Here is a 20846-nt window from a genome sequence, read left to right as displayed (position 1 = left end):
CTTTGAAGGTTGTTGTTGTTGTTGTTGTTGTTGTTGTTGTTGTTGTTGTTGTTGTTGTTGTTGAACATCAGTGTCCCTTTTATGTCTGGGAGGTATGTTCAGGGGTGTTGAAGGCATTCTCAGTGGCCCCGATCATCACACACCTAGCCTTGCTCCAAGGCTGTACTGCATGATAAGTCAGTAGATGTTAAGTATTTCTAGCCTTTTACTAGAGTCAGTATAAGCAGACAGTTGAAGAACGCCAGTCTTTAATGTTGCATCTGTTCCATAATGGAATGTTTTCTGCAATAAAATATTTTTTTATCTTATCTTATCTTGGGGCAACTTGTTCTATATTATTATAATATTCTAGGAATTATGATTTAAAATGATAATCATTTTCTTACAGACTTGTGCAAGTCTAACACATACCATGTACATTTAAAGGAGTTTAGTCCAGGATTTAGCCAGGATTCCAAACTAAGTACCCATGGCAGGCAAATTGAGGGGGAGATAGTTATTTTCTTCATAATTGTAATTTTTAATTTTTAACATATTCTTCATTGTACATGAAATTGCATTCAATGTAATAATGTTAAACTAAGCATTAGAACCTCTTCCCCTATATTGGTCCTGTTGACTGTGAAATACAGGTTATCTCTACAATGCCTTGAAATTAGTTATAGTTATTAGTTGCGTATGTTCACATGAATTGGGAAATGTTTAAGTCCTGTTTTTTATTTTTTTTATGACATTTGCTGCCTGGGGATGATTATCAGTCTTTGAGCAGTCCCGACAAATCCCTGAAAGTGTGCACACGTCATGGAATATAGTGTGTGTTGTTAAAGCAGTGTAGTGTGCACACTGGAGTATTGTGTGCAGTAGACTTGCACAAGTCTCTAAGGTAATAATTATGAATGTAAATTATAGGTTTTAGATTATGTAAATAATAAGAACAAGTTGTGCCTGTAAGAGGCTTTTTCTCCTGCTTCTGCTTCTTTTTCTCCTTCTGCTTCTTCTTCCTCTTCTCCTCCTTCCTCTGCTTCTCCTTCTGCTTCTTTTTCTCCTTCTGCTTCTTTTTCTGCTTCTGCTTCTTTTTCTCCTTCTTCTTCTTCTATCTAGACTTGCCTATTAGGAGGATAGAATTACTACACATTCATGGGCTTTTCTTTCAGTATGTGTGCAGAGTGAGTGGATTTGCGTGTGCGCATGGCGATTGTCATGTCTGCAGGGTTGCTGCTGCTGATATGGGTGATTATGGTGATGATGATGATGATGATGATGATGATGATGATGATGATGACAGCAGTTACAATCAGTATGATGATGACATCATGTGGTGACGATAAAATGAATGTTCACCAAGGATGAACTCAGTGACATAATTGAGGATGATAAGGAAATGCTTCATCAGCAAAGAATCCATCCATCCAAGAAAGAACCACCAAACTACAAACTGCTGTGCACCTGGAACCACAAGAACAATCTTGTATAAACAGTTTTAAACTATTAGCCTCATTTTCCTGGGAAACATGTAAGAAAATCATTTGATAAAAGAATTAATGCAACATTTACATTGATAATGGATTAGATGCAAAACACAGCGCTCGGATTACATAGCGTCTGAGACAGAGATGGAAGTGGGCATGATGCTAATCTCTCCTTGTGTAAACTTGTCTCTCTGGAACCTGCGGATGATGTTGTGAAAACAAATTACTGGGTTATCAGCCGCCTACGTTTCACATGTAGATGTCGGCCTCGTATAAACACTGCCACAAGCTGGGCTTGTATACCTGCCTTGAGCAGGCGCTGCCACGTACATGTTGATGGTTTAAAGGGGCTGGTGCAGTTTGTTTGGGGTACATGATCTTCACGTTGTTCACAAAATGTTTCAAAGTTTCAATTAACTGTCTTACATTACTAATACTAAGTTTGGTGATTGTGTCAAATATCTGAAATAATTGAGACTCCTTGCCTTAAACTTGTGTGATTTTATGACAGCTTCAAATGATTATTGACAGTTACTTTGCATGACCAAGAAGTAGGGTCGGGAGTTGGGGTCGGGGACTCTATAAGTGATAGTGAGTGAGTGAGTATGGTTTTAAGCTTCTTTTAGCAATATTCCAGCAATATCACAGCAAGGGACACCAGAAATGGGCTTAACACATATAAGGGATAGCATATAGGATACAGGCTGTTACCAATACACTGTACATCTTGTGCCTCCGATGTTAAACCATGCATAGGGGCATTTGAGAGTTATCAACATTGTGGTGACCTTTTAGGATAGGGGCTGTTATTAGAACACTGTAGTAACTGATCCGGTTTTTAAACATTTCAGATTGATAAAACAAATGTTTACTATCGTCCATGTGTGTGGTCTGCTTCATTTACACTCCAATATCTATCTTTTTTTGTTGTTTTAGAAAAGCAAAAAACTAAAATGCTCTTGAAAGTACTGAAAGAGTGACGGAATAACTTTTACATCATTAATATTTTTTATCAAACCTGCATATTGATGTAAAGTCCCTTCAGTTTTTGTAAATTGTAGAGCTGGGTCATAAAAAACAAGGCAAAAATGTGCCTGGCTTGATAAAAAAAAAGAGGCACAGCAAGACATAAAAAAATAAGAGTGTAATTAAGTAAAATATTCAACTAATTGACAACTGGCTTTGAAGCAAATGAATTTTCCAAATTGCAAGGAACTGTTTTGCAAGTGCTAGTTTCCTGTGTGGGAGAGGAAGTTGATCTCCATGCTGTGTAAACTCTTAAATATTTAATCACCGTCATATGTGTCAAGACTTGCTCAACTGTGGAGAGAGGGCACTGCTGGATGTGTTTATTAGGGAGTCTGGCAGATGTCATTGATATTGCCCCAGTAGCCTACATAGACTCGAGTGGTGGGGGGTGGAGAACTGGTTCTCTCTGTAGCATTGGACACATACATGCTGCATATGGTAGAGGGCCTAAACCCCGATGTATAAGAAATGTATATGTTTTTAAGAGGAACTACATATTTTGAACGGTGTCATTTCCGGGTTAGAGTAGGTCCCCAGTTACTGTGCTGGTCGCAAGATTTGGTTTTGTTTGTTGTTTAACGCCGCACTCAGCTGTATGATGGCGGTCTGTAAATAATCAAGTCTGGACCAGACAATCCAGTGATTAACATCAATCTATGCAATAGGGATACGATGACATGCATCAACCAAGCCTGACCACCTGATCCCGTTTGCCGCCTCTTACGACAAGCAAGGGTTGTTGAAGACCAATTCTACCCCGGATCTTCATGGGTTCACGACCAAATGGATCGGATGGTCAGGATCAGTGACATACCCCATCAGTGTGGATCACTGGATTGTCTGGTCCATTCTTGATTATTCGCAGATCACTGTCATGCAGCTGGAATATTGCTAAACAGGGTGTTGAGCGACAAACAAACAAACAAACAAACAAGCAAACAAAACAAACATATTTTGATGGCTGAGCTATTCCACAGGATATTTTTCCAGCATGTGGACTTTTGTGAGGCTCCCAGGTCCCAACAATGATATTATGTAAATCTATGATATTTTCTTCACAAATTCCTGTTGTGACGTTGTTCTTGACCTCCATTGTTCCCCATGCACACCGAGACATCTGAAGGAGACCTGCACGCACTCAGACAGGAAAGTGGTACTGGTGGCTTTCTCTCTGAATAGTTGGAAAGTGAAATCATCAAACAACAAGGACAAACTGTGATGTTGCTCACGTAACTGGTGACGTGCCCCTCACTGGTCACGTTTAGACAGCTGGTGACGTGCCCCTCACTGTCCATGTATTGGCAGCTGGTGACATGCCCCTCACTGTCCATGTATTGGCAGCTGGTGATGTGCCCCTCACTGTCCATGTATTAGCAGCTGGTGATGTGCCCCTCACTGTCCACGTATTGGCAGCTGGTGACGTGCCCCTCACTGTCCATGTATTGGCAGCTGGTGACGTGCCCCTCACTGTCCATGTATTGGCAGCTGGTGATGTGCCCCTCACTGTCCATGTATTGGCAGCTGGTGATGTGCCCCTCACTGTCCATGTATTGGCAGCTGGTGACGTGCCCCTCACTGTCCATGTATTGGCAGCTGGTGATGTGCCCCTCACTGTCCATGTATTGGCAGCTGGTGACGTGCCCCTCACTGTCCATGTATTGGCAGCTGGTGACATGCCCCTCACTGTCCATGTATTGGCAGCTGGTGATGTGCCCCTCACTGTCCATGTATTGGCAGCTGGTGATGTGCCCCTCACTGTCCACGTATTGGCAGCTGGTGACGTGCCCCTCACTGTCCATGTATTGGCAGCTGGTGACGTGCCCCTCACTGTCCATGTATTGGCAGCTGGTGATGTGCCCCTCACTGTCCATGTATTGGCAGCTGGTGATGTGCCCCTCACTGTCCACGTATTGGCAGCTGGTGATGTGCCCCTCACTGTCCACGTATTGGCAGCTGGTGACGTGCCCCTCACTGTCCATGTATTGGCAGCTGGTGATGTGCCCCTCACTGTCCACGTTTAGACAGCTGGTGACGTGCCCCTCACTGTCCATGTATTGGCAGCTGGTGACGTGCCCCTCACTGTCCACGTATTGGCAGCTGGTGACGTGCCCCTCACTGTCCACGTATTGGCAGCTGATGACGTGCCCCTCACTGTCCACGTATTGGCAGCTGGTGATGTGCCCCTCACTGGTCACATATTGGCAGCTGGTGACGTGCCCCTCACTGGTCACTGTCCACATATTGGCAGCTGGTGATGTGCCCCTCACTGTCCATGTATTGGCAGCTGGTGATGTGCCCCTCACTGTCCACGTATTGGCAGCTGGTGATGTGCCCCTCACTGGTCACGTATTGGCAGCTGGTGATGTGCCCCTTACTGGTCACTGTCCACATATCGGCAGCTGGTGACGTGCCCCTCACTGTCCACGTATTGGCAGCTGGCGATGTGCCCCTCACTGGTCACTGTCCACGTATAGACAACTGTTGATGTGCCCCTCACTGGTCACTGTCCACGTATAGACAACTGTTGATGTGCCCCTCACTGGTCACTGTCCACGTATAGACAGCTGGTGACGTGCCCCTCACTGTCCACATATAGACAGCTGGTGATGTGCCCCTCACTGGTCACTGTCCACGTATTGGCAGCTGGTGATGTACCCCTCACTGGTCAAAATGTCAAAAAATGTGTTTGTCTTCTGCAGAAAAAAATACATCGTATCCCTTCAGTGAATTCAGGGAAAGGAACAAATCATAACAATTAAACATGGTCAATACAAATTTTTAATTTGAGATAAAACATATAGACATGACTTTTTCCCCACCCCTTCCTCTCCAGTCCTCCTCCCCCCTCCCAATATTAATTAGGTTACATATTCTTTGACACAACTTATTTTAAGTTTTGTTTATGAATCCACTGACTTAAAAAAAGTGAAAAAAAAAATAATAAGCCGTGTTTTTTCTTTCCACCGATTAATTCACTGTCAGTATAATATGAATTAATTGTTTAAAATACTATCACTAAAACCTGTTGAAAATTAATCTTAAAAAATAAAAACTCAACGACTTATGACAAATTGCAAAAATGAAAAAATATAAATATGTCATATTGTTGTTTTTTCCTTCTTTTTTTCGACCTGCCAACCTGATTTATATGTTTAAAACAAATTTGGCCCAAAGTTTTTGCTGAATGCAAACATGAGTGTTCTCTGTAAATGAAGAGTCATACAATATGTTAAACTGCAAGACAGACAAGACCGGTTGAACTACAATTCCTCCCAAACAAAATACATCTGAAATGTTTTATTATTATGTTTAACTCCACCAGGATGTTTTACACACAAAATTAGAAGTCACTGAAAGCACAAACAAGTTCATCTTACCGATTGGTATCTTGACCTTGGTACCTTGACCTTGGTAGCCTGTACACAAGAAAACAGGCTGAACTGACCTTGCACTCGTTCTATACATGCCCCTAGAACAGATGGATCCTTAACATTTAGACAAGTGACAACAAAAGTATTCATCTGGTATTTATTTCTGGAAAACATGTTGCTTGCAAGGCTGAAAACTCCCCTCCTAATGATGCACCACAGGGAAGTGAGAATAATGTTTGTACGTATCACCAGGTACACTGATCATTGACAGGAGTAATAGTACGTTCTACTCTTTGAACACTCGTGGAGTCTGATGCCACTTGTATCTGTAAGTGGGCATCATATTATGGTTGTTATTTGTCAGTGTATTTGTGACTCCTCCTCAATGTAATTAGCCGGAACCTTGAAAATATTACATTTTATGGCAGTTATTATCCTGCTGTGAAACAAAGAGGGTTTTATGTCTGTAACAGTTCTTGTAGTGGTTGATGTGGAGCAGGATCGGCACGGCGCCAACAGGCACGGAACAACGCCGTGTTGTAACACGCTGGCCGTACAGGAAGTGCATGAGATGATTACTGCGTTCAATATCCCGGCGTTGTGTAAACATCAACAACCAACCTTCCACAAATTCACACTCGCAGACAACAGGTCCACTCAGACGAGAGGTCCACTCAGACAACAGGTCCACTCTCAGATGACAGGTGCACTCTCAGATGACAGGTCACACTCAGACCAAGTGTGATATGCATCAGTGTGATAAGGGCATTTTCAATTTCATTTTATGATCCTATCTTGATATAGGAGTTGGTCTGGATGACAAGGACGTGGCCCTGCGATGTTGTTCCTCTGTGATAAGGTCACGCTGCAGTGACACACAGGAAGTCCCCTCTGAGCAACTTCCTGTGACTGTATGGTAGGAAACGGTCAGTTCCGTGTTGTCTTAGATCCTTGTGATATATTCAACTCTGACACAGTTGTAGTGAAAGATAACAGTAACAACGGTTGCCATTCAAAGACTAACAACGGTGTATTGTTCTTACATTTATATAAAAGGTAAGATACAAACGGGCCTTTAGTGCAATGTTCACATTCAAAATACTACCATTGAAACTGCCTTCTGCCTATGGAGAATGAATCGCTTTCTTATAGATATGTCCTTGCAGGGATGAGGTTCTTTAAAACAGAGGTATGTTGTCGTGATTTGAAACCTGTAATTAACCTATCAGATTCAAGAATTCTCTAAATTAAGTCATTGTAGAATAATCCTCACTGTGAACCTATCCCTGTATTAGCCTATATTACATATGGTTCCTGACAACTTCATGACTTCAGTTGTGTCCAAGCTCTGCATGTTTTTCTCTCGCACACTTTGATAGAATTCCTTTTATACTGCGACACATGGTATTGTTTAACTATATGGTATCTTGATGTTTTCTGATTTTTTCTGGTGTTTCTTGCATTTAGATGGTTCAAAGGCTGGATAAAACACTCCTCTTCAGTTTTGGTTGAAAACGTAAAACTGTGAGCAAGGGAAAAAATCTGAGTTATTTTTTATCCTAAAAACAACAACATTAACAATAAATGGTTATTTTGATCAACAGTATGTTTTGTATTTAATATTATCCTAAAACCTAAAAATTCAAGTCCAATTTTCTTGCAATGTTGTGAGTGCTTGAACTGATGACTGTGACGAGTGAAATATTTCTGTAAGTAAAGGGAGAATTAGCATAAGAAGATAGCCCTGCAATGTTAAAGTGAAATACTCTTAAAGAATTGACGTTCAGTGGAGTATGAACCTTCCTAGAGTGAGGGCCAAACTTATATTTTATAACAAGGATAAAGAAATAAACATCTTGGAAACGTTAGACTACATAACACACGGTATAAGGAAATAAACAGTGTGTTGGTTATACTGGGTGTCATCTCACAGATGGAGCACTTTGTTTACTTTGTTGATGGATATTCCTTAGCGTCACTGGTTTTCATGCTGTTTGGTGCTCCAAGACTGAAGGTCCAAGTCATCTTATAGCATGGCACTGTGTCTGTCAACTTCTGTCCTGTAACTTCAAAGCATAATCTGACTTGTCCATGGCATTAAAACCAAAATTGATTTTTTTTGTTAAATGATAAAAATCAAATTGTGTTAAATCTTGAAAAAGAATTGTAAGAAACCTCAAAGCCTAGGAAACAAAACGTTCCCATGATGTGTGGCAATACTAGCGGATATTCAGTTGATGCCAGTAAAATATCAACACGTCCCTTTTTCTTAAACTTAAGCATTTTTTTAGATTCCTTTTCAGAAACAAGACCCATAGATTCTTAACTTTATGAGTGAGTGAGTGAGGTTTTACGCCGCTTTTAGCAATATTCCAGCAATATCACGGCGGGGGACACCAGAAATGGGCTTCAGACATAGTACCCATGTCGGGAATCGAACCCGGGTCTTCAGCTTGACGAGCGAAAGCTTTAACCACGAGGCTACCCGACCGCCCCCTTAACTTTATGAAAAAATATAGAACCATAATGACTTTCAGTTGTATATTTGCTTCATCTACACAGATTTGAATTTAGGACAATGACTGATTCTGCTCCTTGTTTTTTTATATTACCCGGTACCAGTGATTACGCTAGAATCGGACATTCAACGATTACGTCTGCCCACTTTTTCTTTCAATTTTGACAGAGGTTGATAATAGTAGAACTTATAGTCAATTATCAATCCATCCTTACACTATCATATTCACAATAAGTGATGATCATATATCTCTAGAATATCCAGGGATAATGTAGTGACGTGTTAATCCCATCATTAACCTGTGTCTGCACTTACATTGATGTCTGATTGGTGAGCGTGTAACTGTGAACAGCTTTCATCACCTCATTAGCCCAGCGCTAACCATCTGTCCCTCCCTGCTTCTTCCAGGAACTGCTCTACATACAGGAGGGGGAGATACGAGACCTCGGCATCAAGAACGGTGCTCACCGAGCCAAACTTGTCTCCAGTCTCCGAATCCTACGGGACAAGTACCAGAAAGGTTGGTGGCAACACGTTGTTGTTATTCCTTGTTTTTCTTCCAGTTTTGTTTTTGTTTTAGTTCTTATAACTTGTTTTGTTTGCCATCGCATCCTCTTTGAATTGATTAATACATACCACCTTTGGGTTTAGATTTATAATGGATTCCCTATATAGCAGAGGTGATACTGTTAGAACATGCACACCATTTGGTGCATACGGAGGCGGATGGAAAGGTTGCATCCTGTTTTCGCAGACACCTTACATGTCAACATGCCTTAGTCCCTTCCTCGTGTTCTGTTTATGGCACGATTGAGTGGTGTGCATCCCCCTTTTTCATAACCTTAAAGAGAGAGAAGACTGCCTACTGAGCTAACTCAAGCTAACACAGCCTCATCAGCAAAAACACACCGTTAAACCCCATTTCACTTCACCTCATCAGCAAGAGTGGTTTAAGTTACATTGGAGTACTGAGGAAAGCATATCTGATGGACAGGGTTGATGTGTGGGTGAGGGTAGGGGTGGGTAGTGATGTGGGGGTGAGGGTGTGATATTGGGGTGGGGCTGTGATGTGGGATGGGTTTGTGTAATCAGGTTTCTGATGTAGGGGTGAGGGTGTGATGTGGGAATGGGTTTGTGTAATAGGGCTTCTGATGTGGGGGTGGGGTTTTAGTGTGTGTGGGTTGGGGTGTGATGTGGGTTGTGATGTGGGAATGGGTTTGTGTAACAGGGCTTGTGATGTGGGGGGGGGGGTGATGTGGGGGTGGGGGTGTGATGTTGGAATGGGCTTGTGGGGTGGGGGTGTGATGTTGGGGTGGGCTTGTGTGGTGTGGGTGAGCTTGTGATGTGGGAATGGGTTTGTGTAACAGGGCTTGTGTTGTGGGGGTGGGTTTGTGTGGTGGGGGTGGGATTGTGTGGTGGGGGTGGTATTGTGTGGTGGGTGTGGGCTTGTGTGGTGGGGGTAGGATTGTGTGGTGCGGGTAGGATTGTGTGGTTGGGGTGGGATTGTGTGGTTGGGGGTGGGATTGTGTGGTTGGGATGGAGGGGCTTGTGTGGTTTGGGTGGGCTTGTGTGGTTTGGGTGGGCTTGTGTGGTGGGGGTGGGATTGTGTGGTGGGGTGTGATGTGGTGGGGGGGTGATATGGGGGTTGGCTTGTGTGGTGGGGGTGTGATGTGGGTGTGTGTGGTTGGGTTAGGGGTGTTTGGTAGGACTGGAGTTGTGATGTAGGGGTTGGTTTGTGTGGTAGGGGTGGGTTTCTAATGTTGGGTTTGGCTTGTTTGTGTGTGTCCCCAGGGTTAGGGGTGGCCGATGAACAGCTGCCATCATTGTTTCTGATTTATTATATGTGGGTCAACTGATGTCATGATTGTGGTTTCCGAGTGTTTTGTCAAGATATTCTGGAGAAACGTGTGGGCACGTGGGAGGAAGGCCACGGTTCACTTATGTGATGACATAGCATTTAGGGTTAATCGAGTTGTGAATAGAGAAACCAACGCGCAAACTGTGTGAAGGATGCATTTTTATAATCCTAGAGTAATGAACACAACATTTTGTCCTCACTAGCCAATGAAATTGCTGGAAATTACATAGAATTTTAAAATGGTAGTTTTTCCCATTGCTTTTAAACGTTCGAATGCAAGCAGCTGTGTCTTGAAGGATGCATTAGTGCCAACAGCAGGCCATAAAAAGTTTGATTCTACACGACGCCAAGTAGCGTGGGAGCAGGACGGGGTCCCTTACCATGGTCTCATTTGTCATGTGATCCACGATACTGTCATATGACCCACCATATTGTCATGTGTCCCGCTATACTGTCATGTGACCCACAATATTGTCATGTGACCCAATATACTGTCAAGTGACCCACATACTTTCATGTGACTCGACATACTGTCATGTAACCCACCATACTGTCATGTGACCCACCGTACTGTCATGTGACCCACCGTACTGTCATGTGACTCACTATACTGTCATGTGACCTACCATACTGTCATATGACCCACCATATTGTCATGTTTACCTTCTATACTATCATGTGATCCACCATATTGTCATGTGACCCGCTATAATGTCTATTGTCATGTGACCCGCTATACTGTCATGTGACCCAACATTTTTTCTCGTCATATTGCCTGTGACCCACCCACCATAATGATCACATGTCTGGTTGCTGTGCAACTCAACAATTCCTTATAGAATTTTCACAACCTACATGCCAAACACTACTTCCACTTTGTGCCTTACATCCAGTGTCTGAAATACAACGACCTTCAAACTCAAATTCAAACTAATATATTTCACATCGATAAGAGCTTCTTCGCCAAGTCTGATTGATTTCCAGTACAAAAAGAAAATGAACAAACTACAGCTGGCTATCATGTGTGAGCTAAGAATGCACCTTGTCTGGAATAGTGCAAGATCCCCTAACATACCTGCCGGTTCAACGTAACACGTTCTCTCTGCGCTCCTACAAACATATCACATGTACTCTCCACCACAGGCTCGGGAGACTAAACCAGGGGGATTTATTATAATACACTTATGATGGCCTCTGATGTACGACTAAGCACAGCTGGAGTGAATTATTCACTTCAGGAGAACATTCTTTCATCATGGAGGTAAAACAACCAGAAAACATCTGGAGTGAACTCCACATCTCATATCCAGTTTTCATCTTCATCGAAGAAACCGAAAAAATTTTGATTATTAGTTTTTCTCATCGGTTAATGGTAAAACTATGTTGAATATACTGTTTTTTATTCCGAAACAGGAAGTTGCACATCTGTCAAAATATGGAAGCTAGGTTTTGATAAACTGACCCAGTGTTACAGATGCAAGAAGTGAACTCATTGATCTTATCTGACTGTAGATCAGGATCGGGGAACAATTTGTGACATTAATATTGAGTGAATGATTTAACATATTTTGATAACATTTCAAGTGAATGAGTAAAAATATTATGAAGCTCGGGAACAGTGTTTAGATCAACACTGAGCAGTAGCTAGGCCGTGGCAGCTGCCATCAGGACATTGAAAAGTCATTCATTGCATTGAATCATGACTGCATTGAAACAAAGTGGAGTGATATAAACAAATTGAGGTGTGATAACTCATCAGGTAAAGGAATGGTAGGTCTGAGCTGCAGGCTGATTGTTTAGGTTGAAAAATGTTGAATTGGAATTGACGAAAAACAAATTCTATTCAAGTTGAGACACTTTCTTCCTAAATATCTTTCTTTTTCTAAGTTGCAATTGTGATTTGTTTGTTTGTTGTTTAACGCCGCACTCAGCAATATTACGGCTACATGACGGCGGTCTGTAAATAATCAAGTATGGACTAGTCAATGCAGTGATTGACATCATGAGCATCGATCCACGCAATTGGGACCGATGACATGCATCAACCAAGTCAGCGAGCCTGACCACCGGATCCTGTTGGTCGCCTCTTACGACAAGCATAGTCGCCTTTTACGGCAAGCATAGTCGCCTTTTACAGCAAGCATGGGTGAAAAACATGAAAGTGACTATGGTGACATTATTGTAGTCAAAGTTTAACTTGATCATATTAGGCAGAAAACTATTTTCATTATTAATGCAACAAGAAAAGGAGACGGAAGATGCTGTTCTAGAAAATGTCTTTACAATGTCAAGGAACATTAGCATTGGGAAACTCCAGCTAACACAGTCACTTTCAAACCGAAATCGAATCTGAAACACTTCCCCTCTGGTCATCCTCTTGTGTGAAATATGAGTTGAATCTAGTGTCGTGAGTATGGTATGGGGGGAGGGGGGGATGTTTCAGAGTTGAATCTGATAGTACAGGGTGGCGAGATTATGAACAGGGCTCGGGGCTAGTTATGCTAGACTTGCACAAGTCTGAAAGGCAATAACTATTAGTTAAAATCATAATTTCTAGATGATGGAAATAAGAAGTTGTCCCCATAAGAGACTGGAGTCCTTACTGTCCACATATCTAGACTTGCCTATTAGGAGGACAGAAACACTACACACCCATGGTCTTTTCTTTCAGTACAGCCTTGGAGCAAGGCTATGGTTATGCCAGACTTATACTTCTGACAAAACTCTGCAGCATGATGGAAGGATAGACCTTCTCTGTCATCCTTCGCATCATGGCTCCATTCTGGTGAAAAATACCCTCCGCCCCTCGCTACCATAGCTGTGTTGTAAGTCCAGTTTGATGACGTAATGCTGAAACTAGCTGCCCAATCATATTACACTGTTGTGCAGTGGCTGTTCTGAGGGAAGTAGCTGATTAGTGGGATCACTTTCTAAGTGAAGCTGTGGTAGTGGATGGGTCTAGGTTATTTATCATAATAGAATGGACAAAGGGAACACTGGATCATCTGTGGATAATCAGATAATATTACCTTATGACTGCTATGTTCGTGAAGATCCGAGTTAGAATTGGTCTTCAGCAATCCATGCTTGTCCCCCATGAAGATCCGTGTTACAATTGGTCTTCATCAATCCTTGCTTGTCCCCCATGAAGATCCGAGATACAATTGGTCTTTAGCAATCCATGCTTGTCCCTAATGAAGATCGGAGATACAATTGGTCTTCAGCAAGCCATGCTTGTCACCCGTGATTACTTATAGACAGCCGTCATTTGGCTGGAATATTGCTGAGTGCACCATTAAACAATAAACAAACAAACAGACACACAAAGAAACAAACAAGGTTCAAATCCAACCCAGACAAAATAAATGTAACTTTTTAATTGTTTATTGAATTTACACCTGACCCAGTCAGCTAGGGAAGGTCACAGAGGTCAAGGTCCCCAGAGATTACGTATGGTGAGTGAGTGAGTGAGTATACTTTTACGCCGCTTTTAGCAATATTCCAGCAATATCACGGCGGGGGACACCAGAAATGGGCTTCACACATTGTACCCGAGTCTTCGGCGTGACGAGCAAGCGCTTTAACAACTAGGCGGGGGACACCAGAAATGGGCTTCACACATTGTACCCATGTCAGGAATCGAACCCGGGTCTTTGGCGTGACGAGCAAGCGCTTTAACAACTAGGCTCCCCGACCGCCCCGATTACGTATAGTGCCGTCTATCCCTCATGATGTGGCATGTAGATGTTTCCCCAGATGTTGAGATGACCACCTCAAATGAGGCTACTGATGATGACACCACCTGCAAGCTATTCACAATACACTCAACCAAATGTCATCTATAGTAACATTATATTTTTTTTCAAAAATAACTAATCATTCAACAGCAATTACATGTACATGTGTGCACAGTTTAGCCTTAGGGCAGCAATAAAAAACAAAAAAGGACTAGCTTTGCCAGCTCTTTTTCCGAGTACAGAAAGCTAAACACACCATCCCCAGTTCTGCACCAAATTTCACTTTCTGCACCAAAATATCTGTGGTCACATTCAGCCTAAGTCATCATGTTGAAAATGACAGCACAAAATATAGAAAAACATGTTCAGTTTTAATTACTGGATGGATGTACATATAAAACACATAAAAATCTTACATAAAATCATCCAATCACAGCTGCCGGATGATTCAGTCTGCACTGAAGGCTGTCTACAGAAAACTGCTTGTTGAACGACTGATTCTGATTGGGTGTAGTAGAACCTGTGCACAGGGCCAGGAAGCTGGTGCCAAGCTCTCTCATCATTATGTATTGTCCTGAACACGATGTGGGCTAATTACTTAATTGCAACGTAAATCGTTAAATGAATCGTTGGTTTTTCCCCCCTGTTAAGTCTGGTACAGAGTTTGGCAGAGGTTCAATTTAGGAGGGAGCTACAAACTTGCTACAAACTTGTTGCATTAGCATAAATGCTTGGCACAAATTTGTTCCTGATTTAGTTTTTCAGGACTGGATGTTTTAACTGTTGTGTGGCAGGTTTCTGAGTGTAGAGGCCGGCCTGGGTAGGAAGGTAGTTGCTGTCTTGTCAGCTGGTGGCATGCCTGCCTGCATCTATCAAGACATTTATGTGACCAATTCTGTTTAAGTGTTTCAGTCTAAACATCAGTGTGGGAGGGAGGCCTCAGCTGCACCTGTCATGTTACACAATTACATGCATACCTCACTCTGGGAGCACCAGGCGTTCTACCTCACTGTGGGAGCACCAGGCGTTTTACCTCACTGTGGGAACACCAGGGGTTCTACCTCACTGGGGAGCACCAGACGTTTTACCTCACTGTGGGAACACCAGGGGTTCTACCTTACTGTGGGAACACCAGGCGTTCTACCTCACTGTGTGAACACCAGGGGTTCTACCTCACTGGGGAGCACCAGGCGTTTTACCTCACTGTGGGAACACCAGGGGTTCTACCTTACTGTGGGAACACCAGGCGTTCTACCTCACTGTGTGAACACCAGGGGTTCTACCTTACTGTGGGAACACAGGGCGTTCTACCTCAGTGTGGGAGCACCAGGCGTTCTACCTTACTGTGGGAACACAGGGCGTTCTACCTCACTGGGGAGCACCAGGCATTCTACCTCACTGTGGTAACACCTTGCATTCTACCTCACTGTGGGAGCACCAGGCATTCTACCTCACTGGGGAGCACCAGGCGTTCTACCTCACTGTGGGAGCACCAGGTGTTCTACCTCACTGGGGAGCACCAGGCGTTCCACCTCACTGGGGAGTACCAGGCGTTCTACCTCACAGTGGGAGCACCAGGCATTCTACCTCACTGTGGGAACACAGGGCGTTCTACCTCACTGAGAGAGCCCCAGGCATTCTACGTCACTGTAGGAACACCAGGCGTTCTACCTCACTGTGGGAACACCTTGAGTTCTACCTCACTGTGGGAACACCTTTAGTTCTACCTCACTGTGGGAACACCAGGCGTTCTACCTCTCTGGGGAGCACAAGGCGTTCTACCTCACTGGGGGCACCAGGCGTTCTACCTCACTGGGGACCAGCAGGGGTTCTACCTCACTGGGAACACCAGGGGTTCTACCTCACTGTGAACACCAGGCGTTCTACCTCACTGTGGGAACACCAGGCGTTCTACCTCACTGCAGGAACACCACGGATTCTACCTCACTGTGGGAACACCAGGCGTTCAACCTCACTGTGGGAACACAGGGCGTTCTACCTCACTGTGGGAACACAAGGGGTTCTACCTCACTGTAGGAACACCAGGTATTCTACCTCACTGTGGGAACACCAGGCATTCTACCTCGCTGTGGGAACACCAGGCATTCTGCCTAACAGTAGTAGCACCAGGTGCTCCATCTTACTGTAGGAACACCATGTGTACTACCTCACCTCTACCTAATGGTGAAATCAAGCACCAGGTGTTCCTCCTTGCTGGAACCCAGCACCAGGTGTTCTTCCTAGCTGGAACCCAGCACCAGGTGTTCTTCCTAGCTGTAACCCAGCACCAGGTGTTCCTCCTTGCTGGAACCCAGCACCAGGTGTTCTTCTTAGCTAGAACCCAGCACCAGGTGTTCTTCTTAGCTAGAACCCGACACAAGGTGTTCTTCCTAGCTGGAACCCAGCACCAGGTGTTCTTCCTTGCTGGAACCCAGCACCAGGTGTTCTTCCTAGGTGGAACCCATCACCAGGTGTTCTTCCTAGCTAGAACCCAGCACCAGGTGTTCTTCCTAGCTGGAACCCAGCACCAGGTGTTCTTCCTAGCTAGAACCCAGCACCAGGTGTTCTTCCTAGCTAGAACCCAGCACCAGGTGTTCTTCCTTGCTAGAACCCAGCACCAGGTGTTCTTCCTAGTTAGAACCCAGCACCAGGTGTTCTTCCTAGCTAGAACCCAGCACCAGGTGTTCTTCCTAGCTGGAACCCAGCACCAGGTGTTCATCCTAGCTGGAACCCAACACCAGGTGTTCAATCTACTCATGCACCAAACACTCACATTCTTCACCCTTCCAGTTTGCTGAGATTTATGGTGCTGGAATTTCCCGTTTTATTTCACACCATTTTTCCAGCCGAAAATACGCACAAAAAAACAGAAGTAATTAGTGTATTTTTTTTATCTAGATCTTTTAATTATCCTCTCTTGTAAATATTTTAATGAAAGATGAAATAAAAATTATCCAAATCAACTCACTTGGCAGACACATGCATTGAATCAGCATCTGCCAGAGGTAGACCATATGTAACTTTTCGGAAACACGTTGAAGCACGTCAGCTCTTTATCTCCGCACGTTTACAGCATTTCATCAGCCAGATACAGCGCCTTCCCCACACACAGATGACACAGGGGAGGAGCCGTGTACCTGATAACTTTTTCCACCAGACTGACCTTTTTGTCTAATTCACTACATAAACACAAAATGGAGAGAAACTGTGTTAGCCATGGTGGCGATGCATCCAGTCAATTAGTGATTATAACAGACAATCTTGCAGAATAAGCTATTGCTGCTGCCAGACTTCCGCTGCCTGCCTTCTTTCCGTATTTTGTGTACCAGGTCTAGCACTGAAATCTTCCATCCTGACTGTCTCAGTCCGGTAGAACACAGGTTTTTAGACCTCTGTTATAGAGTTGTATGGAAGAGTGAGTGAGTGAGTATGGTTTTATGCTGCTTTTAATAATATTCAGCAGTCTCTAAGCAGGGGGCACCAGAAATGGGCTTCGCACATTGTACTCATTTTGGGAATCGAACCCAGGCCTTTGGCGTGACAAGGCTACCCCAATACCCCTTCAAAGGAAGAAGGGGAGTAGACACTCAATCTCTTCCTCAACTAAAGGGCGGTCGGGTAGCCTAGTGGTCAAAGCGTTCCCTTGTCATGCCGAAGACCCGGGTTCGATTCCCGACATGGGTACAAAGTGTGAAGCCCATTTCTGGTGTCCCCCGCCGTGATATTGCTGGAATATTGCTAAAAGCGGCGTAAAACCATACTCACTCACTCACTCCTCAACTAAATGATTGAGCCTTGATCCCGGTGTGCATCGCCCCATGCATGAGCTCATGCTCCACGGTTACTGGTACTCACGAACAGCTTGTTGACCGTTGCTATGATTGCATCAGAGGGGCATGGGTGGCCGTGCAGAGTCATGTTCCGTAGATTATCGTTGTTTTAATCCGAGATTTATGATTCCTGGTTTGTTGACGCATGTCCGTCTCATGGGTTTCACCAAAGTGATGAACACCAAAGACCTGCTTCACTACAGGCTTTCCCCCCGACACGATGAAAAGTTATATCTAGAAATGATGCTTGGACAAGCACGAAGATGTTGGGAGCTCAGAAATTGTGCTCTTTTTACAAGGCACCCAATGTGATGAACAAGGAGATGAGGTATAGAATGGTATGTATGGTTACTGATAGGACCAGTAACTTATTTTTGTTATGTTTAAAGACTGTGAGGGAGTATGACTTTATGTCGCTTTTAGCAATATTTCAGCAATATCAAGGTGGGGGACATCATTGTACCAATGTGGGGAATCGAACCCGGGTCTTCGGCGTGATGAGCGATTGCTTTAGCCAATAGGCTAACCAACTGCCCTATATGTACAGACAAAACAGACATAATGTGTAAAGTTTTGATAAGTCTACCCTTTCATGATGTGCATACTTATAATGCACCAAATCTATAGACTAAAGCATGTTCAAAGCACTACATTATAACCCCAGTCAGTGCATCAGTGTGCATTCGTTTTTCATTCTCAGCTCCTTGGGGAATATGCATCCCAAGCTGTTTGTGAGGAGGTCAACAGTTACGCTATCATCTCATCCTACCTTTCTCCCATGTATGCTTGGTAAATATATCCACTTCCATGGATTAAGGTTTAGATGTCTTGGTTTGTATTGTAGTGGATATATTTAAAGGAAAATAATAGCTGAATGTGTGATTCTAAATTAAAGAGGCAAATTCGACAAGCAGTATAGTAATATTGGGTGTAAGCTGTAGACTACTGTCGAGGGGAACTATGAGACAGCGTCTAATTAGTCTAATTAGGTAATTTGTAGCCAAGTATACACTCCCCTTTTACTATGGTCCCTGTTATGAGAAAGTGGGGCAGGATGTGCTGTCAAAGGTGGGGAGCAGAGTAGCTGCCTGTATTCAGCGTGGGTTCCAACTACAGTTAAGGGGCACCACTCTCTCAATCCAACACAAGGCTACACTGGAAGGCACCTTGATTCAGGGTAGAACCGGTCTCTAGAATCTCTGACATGTTTGTGGATCTAGGGTAGAACCAGTCTCTAGAATCTCTGACATATTTGTGGATTCAGGGTAGAACTGGTCTCTAGAATCTCTGACATGTTTTTGGATCTAGGGTAGAACCAGTCTCCAGAACCCCCGATATATTTGTGGATCTGGGATAGAACCAGTCTCTAGAACCATGCTCACGTGCGACATAATGCTGGATTCAGGGTAAAACAGTGAACTGACAATCTGTTGCTACAGTTTTGTATCCCATCTTTCATTAACACACAGCTGTGACAGTGCGGCAGTAATCAAAGTTTACTCAGGTGTTTCATGAATTTGTAAATGTTAACCTTTCCAACACAGATCTATTCACTTCCCTACAGTTACAAGTAATCCTGTGTGTGCCAGTGACAAACACGTCTCCTTGACGACAGTATACTGGCACACAGGGAGCCTACACAGTTATACCCATGTACTGTTTTCCTCAGTACTGATTAAGGTCCAACAGTGTCTATGCTGTTCACCTCAGTACTGATCCTATTATCCTAATTTCATCAGAGGCTACATACTTCAGACATAACTTTGGAAAACTCAATTTCCATCCCAGATTATTTTGAGAGAGACTAAAAACTTCATTTTAAAAATAAACTTCAAATTAAATCTTTAGCTGCTATGTTCTTTCTGTCCAAGAAATTCTTTTTTTAAATCAAAATCTAGAATCACTGCACTAAAGAATGTGCATCTGTATTTCTATCCCTATACAAATATTTCTTTACAGTTCATCGAGAGACTAAAAACTTCATTTTAAAAATAAACTTCAAATTAATTCTTTAGCCGCTATGTTCTTTCTCTCCAAGAAAATATTTTTTAAATTAAAATCTAGAATCACTGCACAAAAGAATGTGCATCTGTATTTCTATCCTTATACAAATATTTCTTTACAGTTTCATCGTGTACAATTATATACATGCCGAGACACAGTCAAGTCAATTGGTACAATGTCCCTCTGATTCCACCCCTGGGGGCATACTTCCAATAACCCCACTCAATTTCCCTATAAACCTATTTGCTTGATCTTGCCTTTGTAGTATTCCCAGACACAAAGACCACACCATACACATTGTGGAGCTTTAATCAGACATTGTGGCAACTCAACAATAGTCTACTATGCTTTGATAATACAGTGTTGCACTTAGCAAAACATTATTGTCTGGTAATAAATTTGCTTACCCTTTATGCATTTTCTAATAATAACATTGTTAGAGTGAGCTGGACTGAGAGCTGGTCCACTCGGTCCCCTCTAGATAAGGCTAGAGCGTTGTGCCGCGTTGTGCAGTGTTGTGCCGTGAAGTACTTCAGTCTTCCCACTTGTAGGACATCTGTATCCTGTACAAGTAATGGTCGGCTTCTCCAGCGCCTGGCGTCCTCATCGTAACCAAACTCTCTCTTTCTTTCATTCCAGGCCGGCTCCACTGCAGTATCAGTGGCAGGACTTCTCCATCTTCGCTGCAACAGCATCTACAGTAAGTTGTTTACCTGCCATTTGATGAAGTTAATATTTTTGTTGGTGTTGATTTACACGTCTCTCGTCACATACACAAAAAATGTGAAATTTGTTACATATTTAGTTTTTTGGCCCATGTTAGAAATGTGCAACGTGATGTTTTCTGGGGTTCCTGTAATTATGTGATGATATATGATGATATGTGATGATATATTATGATGTTTATCTTGATGTTTTGATGAAATTTGTTAGATTAGAATTGCATTTTAATATTTGAAAATAGGTATCACATGCTGCAGAAAGTTTCTGATTTGAAAAGGTTTCATTTATGGGAGAGGAGTTCTGTTTT

At 43.2% G+C, this 20846-nt stretch overlaps 1 protein-coding gene across 4 annotated transcripts in view; it reads left to right on the top strand.

Annotated features, from left to right (window-relative positions):
- Positions 1–20846, top strand: part of LOC139459902 (breast cancer anti-estrogen resistance protein 3 homolog) — a 148088-nt gene that overhangs the window by 103756 nt on the left and 23486 nt on the right. For all 4 annotated transcript variants that reach the window (XM_071241622.1, XM_071241623.1, XM_071241626.1 and 1 more), the window contains exons 3-4: positions 8796–8907; positions 20456–20516. In XM_071241622.1, coding sequence (XP_071097723.1) covers positions 8796–8907; positions 20456–20516 — 173 coding nt within the window. The remainder of the gene's footprint in view (positions 1–8795; positions 8908–20455; positions 20517–20846) is intronic.

Source organism: Haliotis cracherodii, unplaced genomic scaffold (assembly GCF_022045235.1).
Source record: "Haliotis cracherodii isolate W230 unplaced genomic scaffold, xgHalCrac1.p SCAF_13, whole genome shotgun sequence".
Taxonomy (NCBI): domain Eukaryota; kingdom Metazoa; phylum Mollusca; class Gastropoda; order Lepetellida; family Haliotidae; genus Haliotis; species Haliotis cracherodii.
This window is presented reverse-complemented; position numbering and strand designations above follow the sequence as displayed.